Genomic DNA, 23473 nt, shown 5'->3' with positions numbered 1-23473 from the left:
ACCGTCTTTATTAGTAGCTAAGTAGTTCCGGGTTTTTTGCCAAATGCAAAATTTTTATATACTAACCAATTTTCCGCGGTTTCACCCGCGTCCCGTGGAAACTTCTGCTCGTACCGGGATAAAATATAGCCTATCCTACTCGGGAAGAGTGTAGCTTTCCAACAGTTTAATTTTGCAAGTCGTTTCAGCAGTTTCGGGGCCTTTAGGTTACAAACAATAAAAAAAATCCTCTTTATTATAATACTTCGTTCTCGTGGAATAGTGACTACCAGCAGATTTTTGATTTGACCAATAGATGGCGCTATATGTCCGGAATAATTTTATTTTTATTTTATTTTTTGTAATAAAAACTATCCTATGTCCTTTCTCAAGTTTCAAACTATGTCTGTACCAAATTTCACACAAATCGGTTCAGTAGTTTAGGCGTGAAGAAAAGACAGACAGACAGACAGACTAGACAGACAGACAGAGTTACTTTCGCATTTATAATATTAGTTTGGATTGAGTAGGTACATGGAATAGCAATATTTTGATAATTAGGCAAATAAATAGCTTGGTCCGAGAGTAGAACCCAATACCTCAACACGGGGTTTATTTGACACAGTCACTGAACCAATATAAAGAGTCTAATTGCTACTAATTAATGTATCTCTCGACTTGTAAGTAGGTGCTGAAACTTCAATATTTGCTCATTACATTCACAAGTATTAGTTAATTGCTATAACAAGGTTAAGCTGCTTTCAAAGTCAGCTCTTAGAGATAAATAATCACAAATACGAAGTTGTTAAGTTTTTAAACCTAATTAGACAGCACAATTATTTAGTAGTGCTGTTATGTAGTAGTAAGATAATGTAGAACTGCCTCATTGGTCTAGCTGTAGATCTCCACAGATACCTGTTGGAAGTGACCTGCATGTTCCGGAAAATGGTTCTCTCAGAACGTGGATGAAACCGCGGGATGAAATAAGATAACAAACTGAAACGAATAATACTTTAATTTTATTCACATAAAACTTTTTGTTAATGATACATAATGATAACTTCCATAATTCTATGATTTGTACACGACTTATGTAATAATTTATCAAGTAACATTTAATTATAATACCTATGTATTCAATTGCTTGGTTATGTTAACATTCTCAGACTGTTGGTAAACGTACTCATCTACGTAGAAATCTACTTACTTGGACTCAAATAAAAAGGTATAGTTAATTCTACTAAGCACTTAAATCAAAGTTTAAAGCTATGGGGTCAGATTCAGATGATCAATCCAAATAGAACATCTCATAGCATATTATTACTTGGACGATAAAACCAATGCATCGAGTACTTTATCGGAACCAATATCATAGAAAACTGCAACGGTATAAGAGCAATTTTTTTCTCTTAAGACGATACCTTGTTGCGATGTTCACGGGCGAACTGTTTAAATGGTTGAGAGGGATAGAACTACGCGATAGCAACGTAAATAGATAGAAGAAACATGCAACCTGCTAAAAAAAATAACGTAAGCGCCATACTAAATAAAAATGTATTAAAAATTCAATTTTATGTTTCTTTAAAAACTAATTTCTGATTAATGTTTAATAAGATATTATCTACATTCTTCATTATTTTAATGTGACAGAAAGTACATGACTACGACATAAAAGGTTATTTTTAGAGGTAAGTTCTGATTTTATGTTTTTGTCTTCGGATTAATGGAGGTTAATATAGTCAACAAACACATATAAAAAAAAATATTCAAATATGTATTCTTAAATTTAAAAAATTGATTAATTTCCAGGTATCGCCTTAATATGTTTCTGCTATCCACTTTTTTCAGGCGTAGGTGACTCTACGATATTTTTGAAAAGTCAGCTCAGCTTTTCTCCAACTACGTCGGAGTTGGCTCCCAGTCTAACAAGTTGCAGTTGAAAACCAGTGTTTTACATGGAGCATCTGCCTGTCTGACCTTCTCAATCCAGTTACCTGGGCAACCCGATACCATTTGGCTTTGGTCGGAGTACTTATGTGACTTCTGACTACCCCTAACGACTGCCAAAGATGCTAAAATGATAACGCATCAAGTTATTCAGCCACAAGTTTTTCTACAGCTCTGTTCTGTGCAGAAAAATAAATCAAATAAATAACCTATTTTAAGGAAAACATCTCGAGGAAACTTGGACTGTAATGTCTGAAATCACCAACCCGCATTGAGCAAGCGTGGTGATTAACGCTTAATCCTTCTCCGTGTGAGAGGAGGCCTGCGCCCAGCAGTGGGACGATTCGAAACATTGTGACGACGAAATAACCTATTTCATTCTAGCTTTAGAAACACGTAATTTGTGAATGTTAAGATAACCAGACAGCTATTATCATACTTTACTGACGTAATTTAATCTGTTTACTTTGATAATAGGATTATAAGCCGAACAGACGAATTAGCCCACTTTTTAACTGCAGGTTTTGTTGCCCAAATAACCCCATTAACATAGTTAACAGATATACAATTCTTTTGCAAAATTTCTAACTAAAACTAAATAAACTAAGACATAGGTTTACCATATCAATATCTACTTACAGTATTAAATAGGTAGCCAGTAGTTTTTATAAGATTTTGAAAAAAGTAGATTGTTGAATAAAAATGTCTCGAAACTCACTTTACGAAAAGATTTTTAAGAGGAACAAAGACATAGTGCATAATGTGGTTTGTAGTCATTCAATAGTTTTTTTTTTTAGTAGTTAACTGAGTTAAAAAATATTTCGTTAGTCGGGATATCAATATATTTTTTTAATGACAGCAGAGTTTAAGCCAACCCCAACATGATTGGGAAAAAGGCTCGGAGGATGATGAGCAGAGCTTAAAAATAATTTGTTGAAAAGGATACAAGAAAAGAGTCTTACGAAGAATTACCATATGTTGGAAACTGCACTAAGTAAAACTAATAAAATAGAAGATAAACTAATGGGAGTCTCAAAATAAAAATACCACATACTTAAGTAGCAATGTTTCACTGAAATAAGTAATTTGTGATTAAAACATTGATTAAAAACCAAGAAACACAATGATGACAATGATGTAAAAACAAAAGAATCAGCTCATAAAACATTGATTCTAAACAAAAGAAAGATGGAAGATAAATGAGCAAAAGTAGTCAAACTTGAACAAGTAAATCCATCAGATATATTGAGCGAAATGTATCCAGTAGATGGCGTTGAGCACGGAAAATAGGAGAGGAAAGAATACGCGAGAGAAACGGTCGATGCTGATCGCTCTCATCTTGGCTTTAGCTGCTTCTGCTGCATCCTGGAACAAAGAAGACCAATTAATGTCAACATCCACCTCCTGTCATATAACAGATTTTATTTGGGGTCGTGCAACAGGTCTTATTCTTACACACTTTTCTGTCTGACGTCATCTTACAAGTGACAATCATTCAGATTCCTATCGTCGTTTCCATCCATATTCACATAGACTTTCGTCGCATCTGATCGGTTGCTCCCAAGGTGAGCCTCATTTCATCATATTGTTAATGTAAGTAAGTACTTATATCTGAACTGTTTGACTGTAAACGTACCTTGACTTTAGCGCCGTCTCCCAGAACGATGTTGACCAAACAATATTCCATCAGAGCCATGAACACGAACCTGAAAGTTATAGAAACATAGGCATCGTAAGATGACAAAAAACTAAACTGCGAGATTCGTAGCAAAAGTCACTAGATACATCCCATAGATCCCATCCAAAATTAATTGAAAGAGAAAAATCACATAGAAAGGGAGAGAATTAATACACAAGAACACGTATAGGTTATAGTCATTAAGAATCTGACCTTCCCTAATTTTCTATTCACATAGAGAAGATATAATTGATACATAAGAAGTTATTTATATCTTACATTATAAAGATACATGAGAAGACATAAGAGCTGAAAAATCCACCTTCAAAGAAGACACAATACTTACACAGTACACACAGACATGAAAGCATCCACAGCTTTCAGATAAGAGACGGGCGGTAACTGCGCCTGCGACTTCGCGTGCTGCGTCGATAGCGTGAGTAGTGATGTCACGCCGAGAGTGACCCTCGCGGGGGCTGCATCAGGCTTGATCCAGAAGGATACCCACTGAAAGATGAGGAGAGAGGAAAGGTTGTTAATGAGGAGCTAGGGGCTGAATATCAACCGCAAGGATAGATCGATTTTAAAGTAACTGATCACGGATGTTCCGTGAGATAAGTAGCTCCGTGATTCGGAAGACATGTTAAATTGTGGGTCCTAGTAGTAGGTAGTTGTAGTCCTGATAGTCGTGAAGGATAGTCAGAAGCCAAAAAGTCTAACAACCAATCTTAGTAAGGGGTATCAGGTTGCGCGGGCGAACAACTGGGATGAAGATTAGGAGGAGTTTAGATGGACAGTTACTCTATGCAAAACACTTGTACTCAGCTGCATAAATAGTTAGAATGGAAACTGACCTCAACATAGTTGGGCAAAGGTATTGACGCAGAAATAATTCATAAAGAGCAAGTTAGCAAGCAAGCCCATGAGTATCTTTGAGTATGTTTGTAATAATCAACTTACAGACATAATGACGATCAGACAAGTGGGTATGTAGGTGTTGAACAGATGGTACCCCAGGCGCCGCTTCAGCTTGAAGATCACCTCCAGGCAGGTGAAGTTTCCTGAAATGGACAATATCAGTATCATCATCATTGTCATAAAGGTTTATAAGCCTGCGATTCCAGTTTCATAGTCTCATACAATGCCTGTCCTTACTTAATGTTATTTTGACTAAAGCGTAGTTAAGCTATCAGACTACTATGGTTTTAATTCTGTTTCAGATATTTCAGCATGAATATAGGCATTTTCTGCAGTTTTACATTTGGCATTTATACAAAAATCATATCTTCTCATATTCAAAAATCATAGTCCCTAAATTTTTTATTTTTTTAATCAACTAAATACGTTCTATCTCGAACTAGTTATGTTATGTACTTCAAAGTTATTTGTATCTTCAACGATCTAAATTTTAACATACGATGTGATCTGACACTGTGTTGATTGACGAGGTTCCGATGACGGCTGATGGTGGAATAACCGTCAAGTTTGATGAATAACTCTGGCAGATGGTGATTAAAAAGTTCAGGGACACAAAGGCCTGGATGCCTACACGCAAATGATCAACTCATCTGTATTTGGTATTGCTATCGTTAATTTATCGCATTTTAAATATTGACCAGCTAATCTACAAAATAATGTAAAAGTTTTTCGTGTCAGGTTTTTGCAAAACGTCAATTTGCAAAAGGGTCTTATGGAAAAAGAACCGGCAAGAACCTCCTTAGTCCTTCTTTTCAAAACAGAAGTGTTTACAATATTTGACTTACAGTCTACCTAGATAGGTATAAATTATGTTTAAAAAGACATGACCCTTTTACATTGATGTCCGTTTACCTTAATTACTTGTAATTATCTAAGGATTAAAAGATAACATTAGAAAATTCACTAATCTGCGATAACTACGGTATTAGCAGAAATATGGCGGTCATAACTATAATCCTGAGTTTGATCCAGTTTTTGAAAAAAATTTTTTTTTTTAGTATTTTGGTGTTTAAAACTGTAAATAAGACAGACCTAGATAAGGTCTGTTAGGCGCAAGAAGATACTTTGGATTTTACTTTTTTATATTATGCCTTCATTTCGCAGTGCACGTTCTACGGCTGAGATGACAATAATGAAATCTCTTATGATTTAATTGCTGATGATTTAATTCTCAAAATTAGCAACGTCCTACCTGTAGAGTACACCTGGGTGCAGTCAGCAGTGGTATTCTGCACCAGCTCCAGTTGAGGCAACTCAATGTTCTCGTCCACTACCAGGGGTACGTCAGGGTCCCACTGGAAGATCAGGTCATCTGTCGTGTGGGACACTGGGGACAAGAGTGAAGAGTTGGTGAAAGTTATACTAGTTGGCCGATTTCATACAAAAAATTATATTGTGTGCAACAGAAAGGCTGTATTCGTCATTTGAAAGATATCACATCGAACTAGTACTGTTTCATTCCACTTTCGCTGTATACGTATACAAATAACTTCAATATAATATGTATATCAAATAACTTCAAGACACCAAATTCGGACAGAATTACGGACCCTAGCGCCAAAAAAATTGGAACTAGCATCAATCAATTGATGGTTTTATTTTTTCGCCTGTTCTATTTTAAACCACTCGAATTAATTTTTGCAAGAATACAGCGTCAACGCCAAACAATTATTTAGTTCTTAAATATGATCATTACTAAGTAATCAACATGTTTTTCGACGTCTCAAAAATCCAAAACCGAAGCCTACATTTCCCTACGACTCCTAATTAGTTTTGTCACTGATTAAAAAGCAAAAAACTCGTCTGTCGGATGTCGCCACAAAGTCAAAGGCATCTCGTTAATTTTAACAGTTCATACACCCTTTACTTCATTACCACCGCGGCTGCGATGCTTTTGCAAAAATGAAGCTTCGGTCTACTTTCTAGTCTAGTTTTGTTACTATACGTCTTCTTCATTTAGCTGTTTTGTTTACTGTTCGTTTAAGTAAAAGGTAAACGTGGTCCATCTCTATTTTGCAACTAAACAAAGTAACCATTTTGCTACTTTAAGAGGACGAATTGGAATTTTTGGCGCCAAGGATGTCAATTTTTCTCAGTAAATACAAAACGGATCAAAATACAACTTGGTTACCTGAAAGTTCATGATATAAGCCTTATTTTGTTAGTTGTAGAAACATGATTAGGTAACTTTTATAACAGAGAAAAATATATCAAACATACCTCTTTTTAAAAAGAGATTCACATATTATGGGCAAACGGGACCGATTTAAGCCTCTTAACTTTTTTAGTAGTTGAGTATATACATACTCTTTAAAATGGTAGTAGGAATTTTTATTAAATTATCATTTCTAAATATTAAAATTACAAAACCATTTTGTCGCTTACGACTTTTAGTTATAAGCTAGCGCGCGTATTGTTATCCTCGCCCCGCTCAGACGCTCCGACCCCTTTTGGCGCCTTAGATGCGCGTGCCGGTTATGGAATTATTGTTGACCACTTCCTCGCCTTAAAAAAATGGAATCAAAGTCAAAGTCAAAAACGTTTATTGAAACTAGGCTAGTTTAGCACTTTTTCACGCCAAATTTACAAAAATTACAATTACAATTATTAAAATTACAGCAACCCCAAAACGCCTCCCTTTCACCACTTCCTAGTGTTAGGTATGGCTAGCCTATAGTCATGAGCAGACCTAAATGATATACAAGTATCTCACTCATCCATTCCTTAAAAATAATTCACGACCCTTCTGCACGTATCTGATTTCAGTAGTAAGTTTCCTTCTACACTTGTTATCGTTATCCTACAAGCCTTAATTCTAACCACATCGTCTCCTACACTCCCTATCACGAAAATCTACAAAAACCTTTATCGTATCAAGTGCCAGTTAGCACAGCATCATTTTGCCCATCAGATCTATTTATAGTGAGATCGGGCGATAGGTAGGGGCTGAACACAAGTACCCCCCACTTGGCCTACATTTTACAAGCCACTCGATTCGATAATTTCTGTATCACCCGACAAACTTTGCTTAGGTCTGAAGAGACCTCTTTCAATGGGATTTAAGTGGTTTTTATGTTTCGCTGTTTTTGTGACGGTACGCAAGGATTTTTGACTCCTTAAATGCTATTCGTGTTTGGCGAAATAAAGTAATTGACCAAGCCTGGACGGTTTTGTTCATTGCTAGAAGAAATGTCAAAACATTTTTGAAGTTGTGATTTATTTTTGTGTTGTTTTTAACAATTATTTTACTAACTTAGCATGTGAACTGTTTTTATAAAGTCAGTATTTCAAATAGCTGACCTTCCAAAAAATCCATAAAATATGGTTTTATAGTAGTTTCTAGACGATGTTTCTGAACGGAAATTACAACTGTTCGGAACATCTCGCTACTTATTAAGATTTTGTGAACGTAACCATACCGCGATGTAGAATTTTCATGTTCTGGAACAACGCCATATATCGAGCTTGTGTGGATTGTAACTGTGTGGGTTAATAAATGTAGTAATTGTCGATTGCTTTTCATTAACTAGGAAAATTGGCTAGGTCTATGTTATGTCATTGTAAGTTAATGTTTCTTCCAATAAGTTAGTCGAAAATAAGGCCTGATTTTTGTTAAAAAAGTATTTTATTTTTCTATAGTTACGTATCTTTTCTATCTGCGTTACATTGTCGTAGAAGTTCGATCACACGAAATATTCAACAGCTTTTATACTTATTTTCCATAATATCCAGAATAAATGGTCTCACTCGGAACAAAATGTACTAACTTAGATGTCAACTGTTTTATAAGGTCAGTCAAAATAAAACTGACCGACCAAAAATTCGCCATATACGAGTAGACTCTTGTTATAATATCCATTTTCATACCGAACATCTCGCTACCTATTGGGATTTGTGAACGAAACCATACCGCGATGTAGGATTATTCACGTTCTAGAACAACGCCATCTATCGAGCTTATATGAAACGTAACTGTGTGGGATAACAAAATATAGATTGACGTAAATTCAGCAAATACTTAATTAATATTTGAAAGATGCGAAAGTTAATTAGAATTATGTTTTATAGTACATCATTTTTTGTTTCAATAAGTTTTACTTACAAAGTCAGTATTTTTTTAGAAAAGCAGGTATTTCCTTTTAGTATACAAATGTTTTCTATCTAAGTAACATTGTGGTTGAAGTAAGATCAAACGAAAGTTCAACAGCTCTACTATAATATATAGAAAAGTAATATCAAATGCAAAGTTGAAATATATCATGCAAGTACATACATATTGTCTTAGATCTATGTCATATTCGTAGCTTTAAAGTCAGTAAAATATATTATTCACACAGCTATTTTAATTAATTTATCACTAAAACAAAATCAATTCGCATTTTGTGACTGCACTGAAAAATTCTCAGTGAGAATGACACAATACTACAAACCTAGCACGTGAACTGTTTTATAAAGTCAGTTAGAAAACTGACTCTTTCCAAAAATTCACCTAAATAATTTCTTTAAAATAAAGTAAGTGATCCAATATTCATGTCTATGGAACATCTCGCTACCTATTGAGATTTGTGAACGTAACCATACCGCGATGTAGGATTTTCACGTTCTGGAACAACGCCATCTATCGACGCCTTAGAGTGAAAACCTCGTAAGTGCAAGAGATAACTTTTCAGGATAAGGATTGGTATTCGATATTTTTTACGATTATCTTCCAAGAAATGCAATAAAAAAATATTGAGAAAAATGCATTTTTCAGGATAAGGATTAGTATTCCATATTTTTTACGATATCTTCCAAGAAATGCAATAAAAAAATATTGAGAAAAAACGCATTTCCGAGGTTTTCATTCTAAGACGACGCTATCGAGCTTGTGTGAATTGTAACTGTGTTTGATAGTTAAATAAATGTAGATTGATAAAAATAAATTTTGAAGAATCCGAAAGTTAGTAACAACTACGTTTTACGTAATACGTTTTTTCCTGTAAAATCCGTCTGAAATCCAGACGCCATTATTTGTTAGAGAAGTAGGTATGCATTTTTTTATATTCAAATGTTTTCTATCTGCGTTAGGTATATTTATTGTGGTTGAAGTATGATCAAACGAAGTGTCAACAGGTTTTCTATAATAAATAGAAAAAAAATGTACAAAGAAATATAATTCAGATAGCTATTTTTTAATGATTTTTACTTCGAGTGATAAGAACTTTTTCGCCTGTTGTTTAACCCATAATATACTGTAGGGCCTAATTTCCGCTCTCGGAAATGAAGTAGAATATAGGTTAAATTATGTATTTTATTCTGATTGCAAACAAATATGTATCACTGCCAAGTTTCACCAAAATCCGTCCGTTTATCACACGTATAGGTATTTTGTATAGTTCTCAGTTGTAGGTAATAATGTACATATCTGAATGTATGTACTTATCTAGCATGTAAACTGTTTTTTAAAGTCAGTCGAAATAAAACTGACTCTCCAAAAATAAGGATGTATAATATCGGATGTATGTTTATATAATACGATGTATATGATACATCTGCAACCTATTGGGATTTGTGAACGTAACCATACCGCGATTTAATATTTCACGTTCCGGAGAAACGCCATCTATCGAGTTTGTCTGAAGAATAATAAAATGAAATGCAGTAAAGAAGTAACTTTGGAACTTATTGTTATAATGTATTATTTTTTCTGAATTATTTGTCTACATTCTTATAATTAAATATAGGGAAATTATAAGTCTAACCACAAAATTATTTATTGGACACATGATTAAACTTCTAATTTTATAACTAAGCAACGGGGAAATGACATAGCCTATAATAAACTAATTCGTCTTTTTTACAACGCCAACTACTAGAGAGCTTCAATAAAAGATCATCAATTATTGTAACTTGTCCTTATTTGTACATTGTCATCTAATTTACTAACTCGGACTAATTTTTCCAAAAACGAGCCAAGAAAAACGAGATCAACGTTTTTCTTGGCTCGTTTTTTTTTGATGGTAGAATTTAATTTGGATTCATTTTATTTAGCATATTGCCATTTATAACCTTCAATTAAAAAACATTGTATTAAAAATTTAAGTTAGTGACGAAAACGAATCGCTGCAAAACCGACTCCACGTAGTCTTATCTGCCCTACCCCTAGAGTGCAATTCAAAACCGTGTAGGCGCGAAGGGGCGAGGCCGAAGCTGCGGTGGTGAGCGTGAAAACCATCTGCGACGATAATAGCTCGCATGGGACCGCCGAAGCCACGCAGCGCCGGAGCCGTGACAGAAGCCATGCTTGCTGCATGTTGCATGCTTACTTCCATGATGGGTCAATTAATATGGGATGTGTTATATTTTAAACAAAAAACTCAGTACGAGTTAAAAAATTAGAAGCTAAATAAATATTTTTATGATGTCACTTAATAGTATTTAAGAAGTTTACTGTTAGAATGCATGCTACAAAAGATGCAAAAAAATAACCATCATGCTGAGTTGTATTTAGAGTGGAAGATAACTCGTGGCTAAGATAGTATTATTTAGAAGCTCGACGCTTTATTAATTGTGGCTGACTTAGTAATTTAGAAGGCAACATACATTTTTGGGGGCGAATAATGATATTAAAAAGAAGCCTGTTTAATTAGCACCCTTAAATATATATTGCCCTCTTATATACAAACTTATCATCGATAACTAATTGAATAAAAATAATAATTACAAAGCTTCGAAAAACTCTATACCGTTCCCAATAAGGTTGTTAGATTACTGAAAAATCCGTAAAAGATCTAAACGCCATTTTTTCTGAAAAAAGTAGGTACCTAAGTTCTTTTTCTAAACAAATATTTCCTATTTTCGTGAGTTCATACTTATAACCAAACGAAAGTTCGACAGCTATTCTATATATTAACACCAACATAAAAAATGTAGGATTATAATCTATTATGATTATTTTTTCGAGATATAATTAAATGTGAAATTATACAACGACAAGCTTGGCCTGCGGTTTCGCCCGTTTATTGAAGGGACTTCACGCCCTCGGACAAAAAGTCAATTTTTTATTGTATTCTGATGACCAAACTACAAGTATATAGTTTTAGTTTTGATTATAAATATATCTATAGTTCTATAAATAAATATCTATGGAAATGAAATAGTCACATCATTTTTATACATATTTAGTTAGGCGCCTTCTACAATGTAACTTAACGTAGGTACTAGTTGCTACACAGGCAGCTTACGGCCCTTATCTCAAATGTTTTTAATGTAGTCAGTATCATTATAGAAATGTCTGACTTTCCAAAAAAATGCAAACAAACTATATCAATGGTTGACGATATGTACTAATGTCTGAGCCACCCTATTGAGATTTGTGGAAGTAACCATACCGCGATTTAATATTTCACGTTTTGGTACAACGCCATCTATCTAGCTTGTTAGTAATAAAACGCTCAGTCGAACTTTAGGGGAAACTAGATTCCTTTTATGATTATAAATGGGTCATGTTTATAAAAGCTTAAGTTTGTGTGTATGTTTAATACGTCATCATCATCATCATCATCTCAGCCATAGGACGTCCACTGCTGAACATAGGCCTCCCCCTTTGATCTCCACAGATACTTGTTGGAAGCGACCTGCATCCAGCGTCTTCCGGCGACCTTTATAAGGTCGTCTGTCCACCTCGTTGGTGAACGTCCTACGCTGCGCTTGCTAGTCCGTGCTCTCTACTCCAGCACTTTTCGGCCCCAACTGCCATCTGCTCTGCGAGCAATATGGCCTGCCCATTGCCACTTCAACTTGGCTAATCCGGTGGGCTATATCGGTGACTTTGGTTCGTCTACGGATCTCCTCGTTTCGGATTCGATCACGTAGAGAAACACCGAGCATAGCCCTCTCCATAGCTCGTTGAGCGACTTTGAGCTTTGAGATGAGGCCGATAGTGAGAGACCTCGTTTCGGGACCGTAAGTCATCACTGGTAACACACATTGGTTGAAGACTTTCATCTTGAGGCACTGAGGTATGTCGGACGAAAAGACATTGCGTAGTTTCCCGAACGCTGCCCAGCCGAGTTGGATTCGGCGGTTTACCTCTTTCTCGAAGTTGGACCTACCTAATTGGACTACTTGTCCTAGGTAGATATATGAGTCAACAACTTCGAGTACCGAGCTTCCAACAGAGACTGGGGTAGGCTGAACATGGACATTTGACATAATTTTCGTCTTGTCCATGTTCATTTTCAGGCCCACCCGTTGTGAAACTCGGTCGAGGCCCTCGAGCGACTACGATGTCGTCGGCAAACCGAAGGTGAGTGATGTATTCGCCGTTGATGTTAATGCCAAGTCCTTGCCATTCCAGGAGCTTGAAGGCGTCTTCCATTGCGGCGGTAAACAGTTTCGGGGAGATTACGTCCCCCTGTCTTACGCCTCTTCTCAATGGAATCGGCTTCTGAGTGCTATGCTCCTGTACTCGGACCGACATGGTGGCGTTATTATACAAACACTTCAACACCTCGATGTACCGATAGTCAATATGGCATCGTTGGAGTGACTCAAGTACCGCCCATGTTTCCACCGAATCGAAGGCTTTCTTATAGTCCACAAACGCTAAGCATAATGGCAAGTTATACTCCTCCGTCTTCTGTATAACTTGCCGCAGCGTATGGATGTGGTCTATGGTACTAAAACCTCTTCGGAAACCGGCTTGTTCGAGATGCTGGAAGTCATCAAGCCTGTGCTCGAGACGGTTCGTGATAACCCTTGAAAACAGCTTATAAACATGGCTTAGAAGTGTGATGGGTCTGTAGTTCTTCAATAGGCTGTTGTCACCTTTTTTGAAGAACAACACCACCCCACCCCTGCTCCATGCTTCAGGCGTTTTGCCCTCGGACAGGACGGAGTTAAAGAGCTTCTGGAGGACTTTAAGTACCGGTGTTCCACCCGTTCTCAGAAGCTCTGAAGTGATTCCGTCCTCACCCGGCGCCTTGTTGTTCTTAAGCTGCTTCAGGGCCATCCTAATCTCGTACAGACTGATGTCCGGGATATCTTGGGTATAATGTCGGGACAGCTTGGCTCTTGGATCTCCTGCCAAGTTGTCAACGGACTTTGCGACCGAAGTGTATAACTGTCCATAGAACCTCTCGATCTCGCCTAAAACCTCTGCCTTGGTCAACGCTATGCTGCCATCCTCCCGTTTCAGCTTAGTCATCTGGCTTTGCCCAATAGACTTGTCCTTTGCGAACACTTTGGAGCCTTGTTTTCGCTGTATGGTCTCTTTAATACATACATAGTTATAATATAACAGCGATAAAAACAGTAAACGTAGATTTATTTAAATGTCTAATAGTCGCGTAAGCGTCAGAAATCAACCTACATGGTTATTCAATGCGTAAACGGCTAAACGGATCTGCATAAAACTTTTGGTAATGTAACCATAAAACGTACAAAATAAATCAATACAACGCGTAACATTGTTAATCTTTAAGTGACTAAGCAAATGGCTTTACTCGTAGGAACTACACGGACGAATTACGGTCCTTAACTCAGTTACTGTTTTATAAAGTCAGTATCAAAATAAAATGAACTGACTCTCCAAAAATTATCGGATAAAAATAAGTAAGTACCTACAGTGCCTGTATGTTTTAGCCACCCTATTGAGATTTGTGAACGAAACCATACCGCGATGTAATATTCTTTCGTTATGATGCAACGCCATCTAGCGAGCTTGTTAGTAATAAAATGCTTACACCAACTTTATTGCCAACTGGTTTCATTTTTGGGGGTTATATTTATCTATGCATTTAATAAATCTATGGAGAAGTCATATTTATGCATTGATAAAAAAAAAATTGCCAGCGTCCTTACGATAACCAACAGAACGTATTACTTACTATACTCTATCCACGGAAGCAAGAGCTAAAAGGTAAACAAAGAAAGACACTTTTTCAAGATGGCGGTATAACCCGACCGATGACAAAACGTCACATTTTTGTGTAAAATGTTCGCAGTATCTGTGATTTTGTCATCGGTCGGGTTATACCGCCATCTTGAAAAAGTGTCATTCTTTGTTTACCTTTTAGCTCTTGCTTCCGTGGATAGAGTATAGAATTTTTGAAATTCTTGTAAAATTTTATGTGTAAGCACCTACATAGTTCTTCATGCGTTAACCGCTGAACTGATCTGAATGAAACTTTTAGTAATGAAACTTGTAACAAAAGCCATAAAATATACAATATAAATAAAACCAACGCGTAAAATTGTTTATCTTTACATACCTACGTGACTACTCAAATGGCTATAATTCATAGGAACTACACGGACGAATTACGGTCCTTAACTCAGTTATTGTTTTATAAAGTCAGTATCAAAATAAAATGGACTGACTCTCCAAAAATGTATATAATACGTGTAATTGGTAAGTATAACCGTGCCTGTATGTTTTAGCCACCCTATTGAGATTTGTGAACGAAACCATACCGCGATGTAATATTCTCACGTTATGATACAACGCCACCTATCGAGCTTGTTAGTAATAAAATGCTTAGACCAACTTGTTTGCCAACTGGTTTCTTTTTTGGGGTTATATTGCAAAAAGTTGCAATATAACTAATAATTTAAATTGCAAGAGTCGTGGTGGCCTAGTGGATAAAGGACCAACCTCAAGTACGAGGGCGCGGGTTCGATCCCAGGTCAGGCAAGTACCAATGCAACTTTTCTAAGTTTGTATGTACTTTCTAAGTATATCTTAGACACCATTGGCTGTGTTTCGGATGGCACGTTAAACTGTAGGTCCCGGCTGTCATTGAACATCCTTGGCAGTCGTTACGGGTAGTCAGAAGCCAGTAAGTCTGACACCAGTCTAACCAAGGGGTATCGGGTTGCCCGGGATACTGGGTTGAGGGGGTCAGATAGGCAGTCGCTTCTTGTAAAGCACTGGTACTCAGCTGAATCCGGTTAGACTGGAAGCCGACCCCAACATGATTGGGAAAAGGCTCGGAGGATGATGATGATTGCAAAAAGTTCAAGTTTTGTGTGATTAATATAATATAATTCTTTATGCGTGAACGCCTGAACGGATCTTTTTTATTGGATTTGAGGGAGTATCAGACTCTTACTGACCAAAACCTTTTATGTACCAGGGCCTCGGTAACTCTTAGTTATTGTTTTATGAAGCCAGTATCAAAATAAAATCAACTGACTCTTCAAAAATTTACCTTCGTATAGGTTGCAATTCAGTTCAATACAGTCTGAATGTTTCAGCCACCCTATTGAGATTTGTGAACGAAACCATACCGCGATGTAATATTTCACTTTAGGGTACAACGCCATCTATCGAGCTTGTCAGTAATAAAACGCTCAGTCAAACTTTTTGGGAGTAATTTGTTTATTCAAAAGTTTACTTGACTTGGATAAAACTTTTAGTAATCAAGACCAATATAGAGAGGATATATGTATATTTTTTGTTTGTGAGCCTTTAGGGTGACTCCGCAACTATTGGACCTTTTTGAATAATTCTTTCACTTTTGTAAAGCTACGGTCTCAGGACGCGGGTGATACCGCGGGAAAACTGTTAGAATAGCTTACACTTCAGAATAAAATAAAGGATACTTTTATGGCGCTGGTTATTTTCTCGACAGGAGCGGGTGAAACCGCAGTCGAAAGTTAGTGATTAAATAAGAAGAGTAGGTAACCTAAGAGCTAGTCTTAAATCTATTTTGTGCCCAAAGAAACAAACTATATAGACATGGTCAATTTTCCATCACTCACACAACTGTCAAATGAAAACCAAATACACTTCCGATCAAAAAAATCGACCACCCGATCACCGATTCGAACATACTTTATCACGGGAAGATGAAAGCTGTAAGACAAAATGTCAAACATAGATTATAATTAGAAGGTGAAGTGGCTGTGTCGACGCTTCTGAAGAGCCACTTCTTCACAATGACGGCATAACGAGGTCTCTGAGCGCTCTCGAAGATATTTTTATGGTTAGACAGGGTTTAAGTCTATAGGTTTTGAACTTGGCTTTCAGAATGGTCTGGTTTTCGTTTTGTTGGTGGCAATTGAATGTAGGTATGTACTAGGTTTTGTATTGATATGAGCAGTTTGAAGTTTAAATTATTTTTTAAAATTTAACATCAGTTACACTCCCGGTTGGCAAAGATGAGTTTTTTTGATGCAAAATTTTAGATTAAAGTATTTTTATTTTTCAAAATAGAGAAGAAAAGTCTTTAAAATATCTATTTGCCGCCGCAGAAGTTTTATCAATCACAAAGTTTATGTATATACATCAAATCATTTATTTTCCGCCTCAGATTGTAAAAACATAACGGTGCTAATTAGCGCTAAATCTACAAGAAAGATTAACTTTGCAAGTTAAATAAAAGCTTGTAAATGTGTAACATTTTACCCCCAACGCAGAAAGAGGGGTTTTATAATGTCTAGTGCTTACACTCCACGAATAATATATTCTGGCTACACTCATTCGACGCACGCGCGCCATTGTTTACACTTGAGGACAAAAAAACTAGGTCTAACTAAGCCTAAACGCTCACTACAGACAGACTAAACAGTAGGCCGACTGTTGGCCCGGATTTTATTAAAAATATTTTTTTTTTTTCAAAGTAAGTTCAATCAAAGTATTTAGTCGGTCTGATACCGGACAAATACCTGATCGTTGTTAAGTGTATACTACCATTCATCTTCTTTTCGGAGAGCACGTAAATGTCGGTCCTGCGCCTAATTTACTCCGGTCACCAGTGAGTGCACCTGTGTTTGTCCAAATGCTTGTGCACTATAATATGTCCTGCGCAGTTGGCTAATCTCCTTACATGAGAACAGCCGCCGTAGCCGATAATCGGCTAGGAGGAGGACATCACTACCATTCATCTTCATACTGATTTATGAGCCCAAACCAACTATCGGCCGACTAAAAGTCTGTAGTATGTGCGTACTCTTAATGTTTTTAAAAATGTTTCAAAATACTCACAGCTTTCCATTTGCAGCTTACACTCTTGCGTATCATGTGGGTATATGAGGAAATTCATGGCACACGACAATCGAAGCGTCAATTTCACCATATACAGTATAGTCTTCTCCTTGGACAGCCACACGTAATGATTGGGTATCGTCATGGTTTGAAACGTCACGGACTTGGCGTTCTTGAAGAAGGAGTCTGGTCTCCACATGTGTTTCAGCCAGTCCACTTCGAGGAGTCTGGAAGGTAAATGGTGATTAACGGACGATTCTAACATTTTATTTATTTGTTGTTTTATTTACTAGAGATAGAATTTTGACATTAGCCCCATAGACATCCGGGGCTGCGAGATTGTTCCGGGGCTGCAGGATTGGCCCGAGGTTGCAGGTTTGTTCGAAAGACCCGAGGCCCTGGTAGGTACATAATAAAAGGCTTACGACGGAACACGACGGTTTTTAGTCAGTAAGAGTCTGACACTCCCCCACCGCTGCTAACCCACAGCGGGAGGGATCATGTGATAATTTTTGGCGTCGTTAAAAACAATAGTAGTACCTGTATTCTGTAGTCATGTTTTCGGGCAGCCTTAAGCGATGGTCTTTCCATGTTTGAGCAAAGAATATGTCAGCAGCATATGTCTGAAACAAGAAGAACATATGTAGACCTGTAACTCGATAGCGCCTTAATTTTAACTTAGTAAATAGACCTGAAGGCAAGAAGTAGGCAGAAATGGAAAGATTTAGAGGAGGCCTACGTCCGAAGACGGACAACCCAGTGGCTGTGGATGGATGGATGGATGAAATAGACCTGAACACTTGATGGGATTGCTGATTCTGATTGATTAGATACAAGGAGGTCTAAAAAGAGTCAGTCAGTGTCTAGGTATGTCGTAGACGGTGAAGAAATAGGTAATAGTCCAGGTTACAATATAATGAAAGGAAAGTTTTTTGCACACGGCACATCAGGGCAATGGGAAAATTCATATTTTGTTTTTCTCTCTATAAGTACCTACATGTAAGCCACATGTATAGTATACCTATAGCTCGTAAGATCAAAGTAGCTAAGTCTGCGCAGGTATCACCTCTGATACCAGGACTTACCATAGAAGTTTCGTCAATAGAGTCGAGCCCCATAACAGTCACATGGAAGTTGACGATGGTAGGCTGTTCGTTGATCTTCGGAGGTCTCATCTTGTCGTACAGCCTCGGGTCTTCCGGTAGCAAGTCTTGGAAGGTCAGGAGAGTTGATCTGGTGACAAGATAACTATGGTCATTGGCTCACTCAGACTTTTGTAGCGAGTACTTAGGTTATGAAGAGATCTTCAAAGTATACAATAAACCCAGTAATTGTTATATTGTTATCCTTAAAATGAACCCTATGTACATAATTATGAATTATATAGAACGTTGCAATAATTGTATTCTTCTATAACTACAACATTGATACTTAACCTAACAGATCTGAAAGCACGACAAAAGTTATCATATCGTCTCTAAAATATTCTCATAGTGGCTTATGGCCATTCTCGATAAATGGGTAAGTTTTTTACTGTAGGTCCTGCGATTTGCGGGTTCAAACAAACAAACTTTCCGGCTTCATTATATTCTAGTAGCTACCTGTAGATCGCTCTTAAAAAATAGAAAAGCTCATTGCCAGATATCACAAAATTATTTCTGCATTCCCAGCAAAAAATGCTTAGTTTTAGAAATTAAAATCACCAGCTAGCAATGTAGGTCAGTTCGAAAATTTTGCTATCGAACTACATAAAGCAGATGTGTAGTTAAAAGTTGTTATGAACTTTATCAAAAACTAGACTGAATTTCAGCTGTTTTTAATTCCGTTATTTACTTTTACACGCGTTAATATTATGTTTAATAAGCTTTTTCCAGCATCCTGTGGGAACTTCTGCATGAACCCGGATAAAAGTAGGTAGCCTATTGCCTTCCTCGAAAAAAGTGTTATCTAACACTGAAAGCATTTTTCAAACCGGACCAATAGTTCCTGAGATTAGCGTGTTTAAGCAAACAAACAAACTCTTCAAGTTAACAATATTTGTGTAAATGTACAAACAATATAAGAAAAGTCAGTTATTCAGACAAATAAAATCGTCAACATAAAACACGAACATCCAAAATTAGCCCGCATCAATATCAAGTCTGAAACCATTATAAAAATAAAACCTGAAAAACGTATTTTTATCACAAAACAATCCCCTTAATACCGACCAACAATGTCTCGTTGTTTTTGCATTTATATTCTCATCTGCCATATGGCTTCTCAAAATTACTAATGCAAGAACATTTTGTACAATGGCCGCTACTGAAAGGGGGTGAAACACAGAGGATTACAAATAATACTTTCTGTCAAACAAAATAATAAAAAACCGGCCTAGTGCTAGTCGGAATCGCGCACGAAGGGTTCCGTACCTACTATTATTTATTAAACGTTACATAATTATAATACCTGTTGCCGTTATCGATATCGAGCAAAAGGAGAAAAGAAAAACACGTTTGTTATTTTTTGTTATAGCGGCAATAGAAATACATCATCTGTGAAAATTTCAACTCTCTGACTATCACGGTTCATGAGATACAGCCTGGTGACAGACGGGCGGACAGAGGAGCGAAAACAATTGGGTGCCGTTTTACCCCTTGGGTATGGAACCCTAAAAAGTGGTCCATTCTCGTCTGTTACAGCTTCCGATCGATCTATGTTAAGTTGTTAAGCTTCTTATATTATTAACGAGATTGCTCTGTTAATCTTGAGGTCGGAAGTTTAGCGAGACGGCATTTGGGATTCGAATCTCAGGTGAATCAAAGACTTATTGTATTAGGTTTTTTATATTGGGATCTTCTCTGTTTCGACCAATTTCAATTTCATTATAAGAGCTGGACAGGTAGATGACAATTTAGTTAAATACTACAGTGCACCTATTTCAGAAAAACATTCCATGAGAACTTTTGCGCTTAGGACTTTTAGAGACATAAATTGTACAAGTTTGCTCAGATTATAATAACACAATGTCTTATATTTCAACGCCCATAAGATACCTTTACCGTAGACTGACATAAATATAATTATGTGATGTGATAATTACCCAATAAATCAACGTATTACCACTGACCAGTTTTGTTTGCTCGTAAGTGTATCAATGGAAAAAAGATTTGTCCTTTCAGTAGGTAATCCTTTAGCTAATTAAAGCCATTCTTTAGAGGAAAATGCAATATTGAAATTGAAACTTATGTTATACAAACACTAATCTGAATATACTTAGTACAACTACATCATAAAAAAACTTTTTATGTAGGTATTATATACAAAAAAAAAACAAATTTATTCATTAGGAACAAAGTATGTTTTCGCTCGGAAGATGTGGTGCAATAAACTCCATAGCAGGTTAATAATTAGGTTTCCGCACATCGTGGTTGATCTAAAGAAGTAAGTAGGTATGGAAGAAGACATGCTGACCGACAAACAAATTAATTGGGATAAGGGCTGGAGGGCCAACGTTGTCAGTGGATACCACAAGACGGCCACCGCAGACGAGGTAAACCTGGAAAAGTTGGCGCGACTACCTGGACGCCTACAACCCTGATTGGTGGGAAGTATCAAAGGATTGACAGGTGTGGAGGCCTTTGCTCAGCAGTGGGACAGTTCGGGCTAAGGAAAAAAAAGGCTGGATTGTAGGAAAAAGTACAGCATGTATTGTTGAAATCCTCATCTTTGAAACTTTAAGTCGGAACTGAATCTATTATTTTCATCGGAGCCTTTAAATGTTTGAACTACTTAATTATAATCAACAACATATATTTTGATGGTTCTGACATAAATGACATACATTTTAGGCCTATAAGATACCCAAAAAAATACGAATAAATGAGTCGATTTTATTTGAAAAATCGTTTCTTAATAATAAGGTCACTTAAATACATATCAATATGTACGGAAGTAAAAATGCGAAAGTGCTTTTTTCTATTCAGTTTTGCGGTAAATTGTATAGAGGCAGTTTTTTCCAGCCCGGGAAGAAGGTCCCTCAGAATTCATTCAAAACCGCGGGACCAGCTAGTATAGAAATCCCCAGTTTCAGACTCTTTGAAGAACAGTAAAAGGGAGATTACAGTATTGCGTCAGGTCGAATGCTTTTCAAACATATAAGTGCCTTTGCTCAAAGCAAAAGTACCCGTGCGTGGAAAAACGACAGGGGGAGAATCTGACATTCAAAAGATATGTCTTTTGAGTCGGCCATCTTGGTTAAAATTAGAACAAAATCTCGGAATGGTAGCTACGAGGTTGGTCCTTGACATTTTCCATTAAATCGCTCAGAAGATTTCAAGGACGCAAAAGATTTGCCTAGACTTGTTGGGGTCGGCATCCAGTCTAAACGGATGCAGCTGAGCAAAACTGTTTGATATGGAGCGTCTGCCTATGTGTCTTCCTCAACTCACCCGGCCAACCCCATTATAAGAGTGCTAAAATAATGGTTCTATTAATAAACAAATCTGTACTTTTGTACAGTCTAGAAGACTCATTCGTTATTTTCCGAACTGTAGACATTTCTAGATTCGAGTCCTTTGCAGAAAGTGGCGCCCAACATGGGACCAATTTGAATTGCGATAAGACCATCCATCGAATCAAAGATTAGAAAGAATTTTGAAAAATTATAAAACTATGGTAATCTCAAAAGCAACAGATCCAATTTAAAAATACTTTTTATCGGATTGTTTTTATCCGGTTGCGAGAATAGTTAGTAGTGAAACCGCTGGCGAAAGCTAAATATTATGTTATAGCCATTAGACCTACGAGTATATAAATAAAAAAGCTGTAAGCGTGTATTTACTTGTCACAGTAAATACACGCTTACAGCTTTTTTATTTTAGCTTTAGCCATGTAATAGAAAAAATACAAAGTATACTATCGTTTCGGCTCAACGTCAGTGGATTATTTAGTCTATTGACAAGTTTATGACGGTAATCGTAAAAAAACATGTCAAGAAGTACGCATTGATTTTTTTGTAAGTAAAATATCTAAATGATATGATTGATATTAAGGCCATCGGTCGCATATTTTAAATGTTGAAGAAAATGATACCTAACATATTCTTGGGACAAATTAAGGGCTTTTCAAGTTTAGGTTAGGTAAGTATTCCATTTTATTTTTATCTGACTTGCCAGTTTCACCGATTACTGATAAAGTCTCTGATATCTTATCAGGAAATTATCTAACAGATAAACAATAACTTTTGGTTTCACAGGTCTCGGATAACATTATCTGGCAGAAATTACAAGCAGCCATATATTAATTAACTATCAGATAATTAACTGACACTTATCGCTAACCATTACACTCGTTCCTAAACGTATTTGCCAGGTTTCGAAGCCGCACACTTCGTTCTCAAGACAGATTCCCTTGACTACTGTGCCTCCCCGACTCGCCCCTTATTATATAGGACTTGAGAACATAAGTGGGGAAATGAGGGTGAACCCCGAGCACTCTGCTTGACCCTTACCTACGGGGAATAAGCGCCATGATACAATGGACGTACTTACTTATGAAAGGATACAAAAGAATTTGTATTTTGGGAAAATCTTACAGTCCACTGGTTTTTCGAGGAAAGTTATATACTTTAAGCTACTTTATCCGGGTGTGTGAAGTAGCCCCCACGGGACACATGCGTGACAGTTACTGTGCCACGAGCTCCTTTACTACCTATTAGTAAGTCGGATCTTTACCTGTATTAAGTATATTTTTAATTACTGAAGCTCAGCTATAGGCTATCGTATAGAGTAGTTTCCACGGGACGCGGTATTGAGATAAACCTAAAGTTTAAGCTAAATTGTTTTAACTTTTTGTACTTACTGAGCATAGCAAAGATCTGTAGCTCCCAGCCACAGACGGAGAAGCACAGTTGTGAGCCAAAGCAACTTTTCCGCGGCCAT

At 36.8% G+C, this 23473-nt stretch overlaps 1 protein-coding gene across 1 annotated transcript; it reads right to left on the bottom strand.

The window, feature by feature from the left end:
• Window positions 1-2977: 2977 nt before the first annotated feature.
• Window positions 2978-23473, bottom strand: LOC124642814 (glycine receptor subunit alpha-2-like). Its single transcript, XM_047181479.1, has 9 exons — window positions 23394-23473; window positions 18638-18785; window positions 18093-18175; window positions 17553-17779; window positions 5775-5909; window positions 4565-4665; window positions 3951-4111; window positions 3563-3632; window positions 2978-3291 (listed from the first exon to the last, which is right to left on the bottom strand). The coding sequence occupies exons 1-9, from the start codon at window positions 23471-23473 to the stop codon at window positions 3163-3165; spliced, it is 1134 nt and encodes a 377-aa protein (XP_047037435.1). The 3' UTR covers window positions 2978-3162.

The sequence above is a fragment of the Helicoverpa zea genome, chromosome 25, assembly GCF_022581195.2.
Source record: "Helicoverpa zea isolate HzStark_Cry1AcR chromosome 25, ilHelZeax1.1, whole genome shotgun sequence".
NCBI lineage: Eukaryota > Metazoa > Arthropoda > Insecta > Lepidoptera > Noctuidae > Helicoverpa > Helicoverpa zea.
Note: the sequence above shows the minus strand (reverse complement) of the source record. Positions and strands in the feature narration are given on the sequence as shown.

Excerpts from the sequence above, each read along its gene's own strand:
- LOC124642814 (XM_047181479.1), bottom strand. The coding sequence starts at position 23,473 with ATGGCCGCGGAAAAGTTGCTTTGGCTCACAACTGTGCTTCTCCGTCTG. Across the intron at positions 4,666-5,774 it reads CACCCAGGTGTACTCTACAG|GAAACTTCACCTGCCTGGAG; the intron begins GTAGGACGTTGC and ends TGTCCATTTCAG. Across the intron at positions 4,112-4,564 it reads GTCTGATCGTCATTATGTCT|TGGGTATCCTTCTGGATCAA; the intron begins GTAAGTTGATTA and ends CTCATCTTTCAG.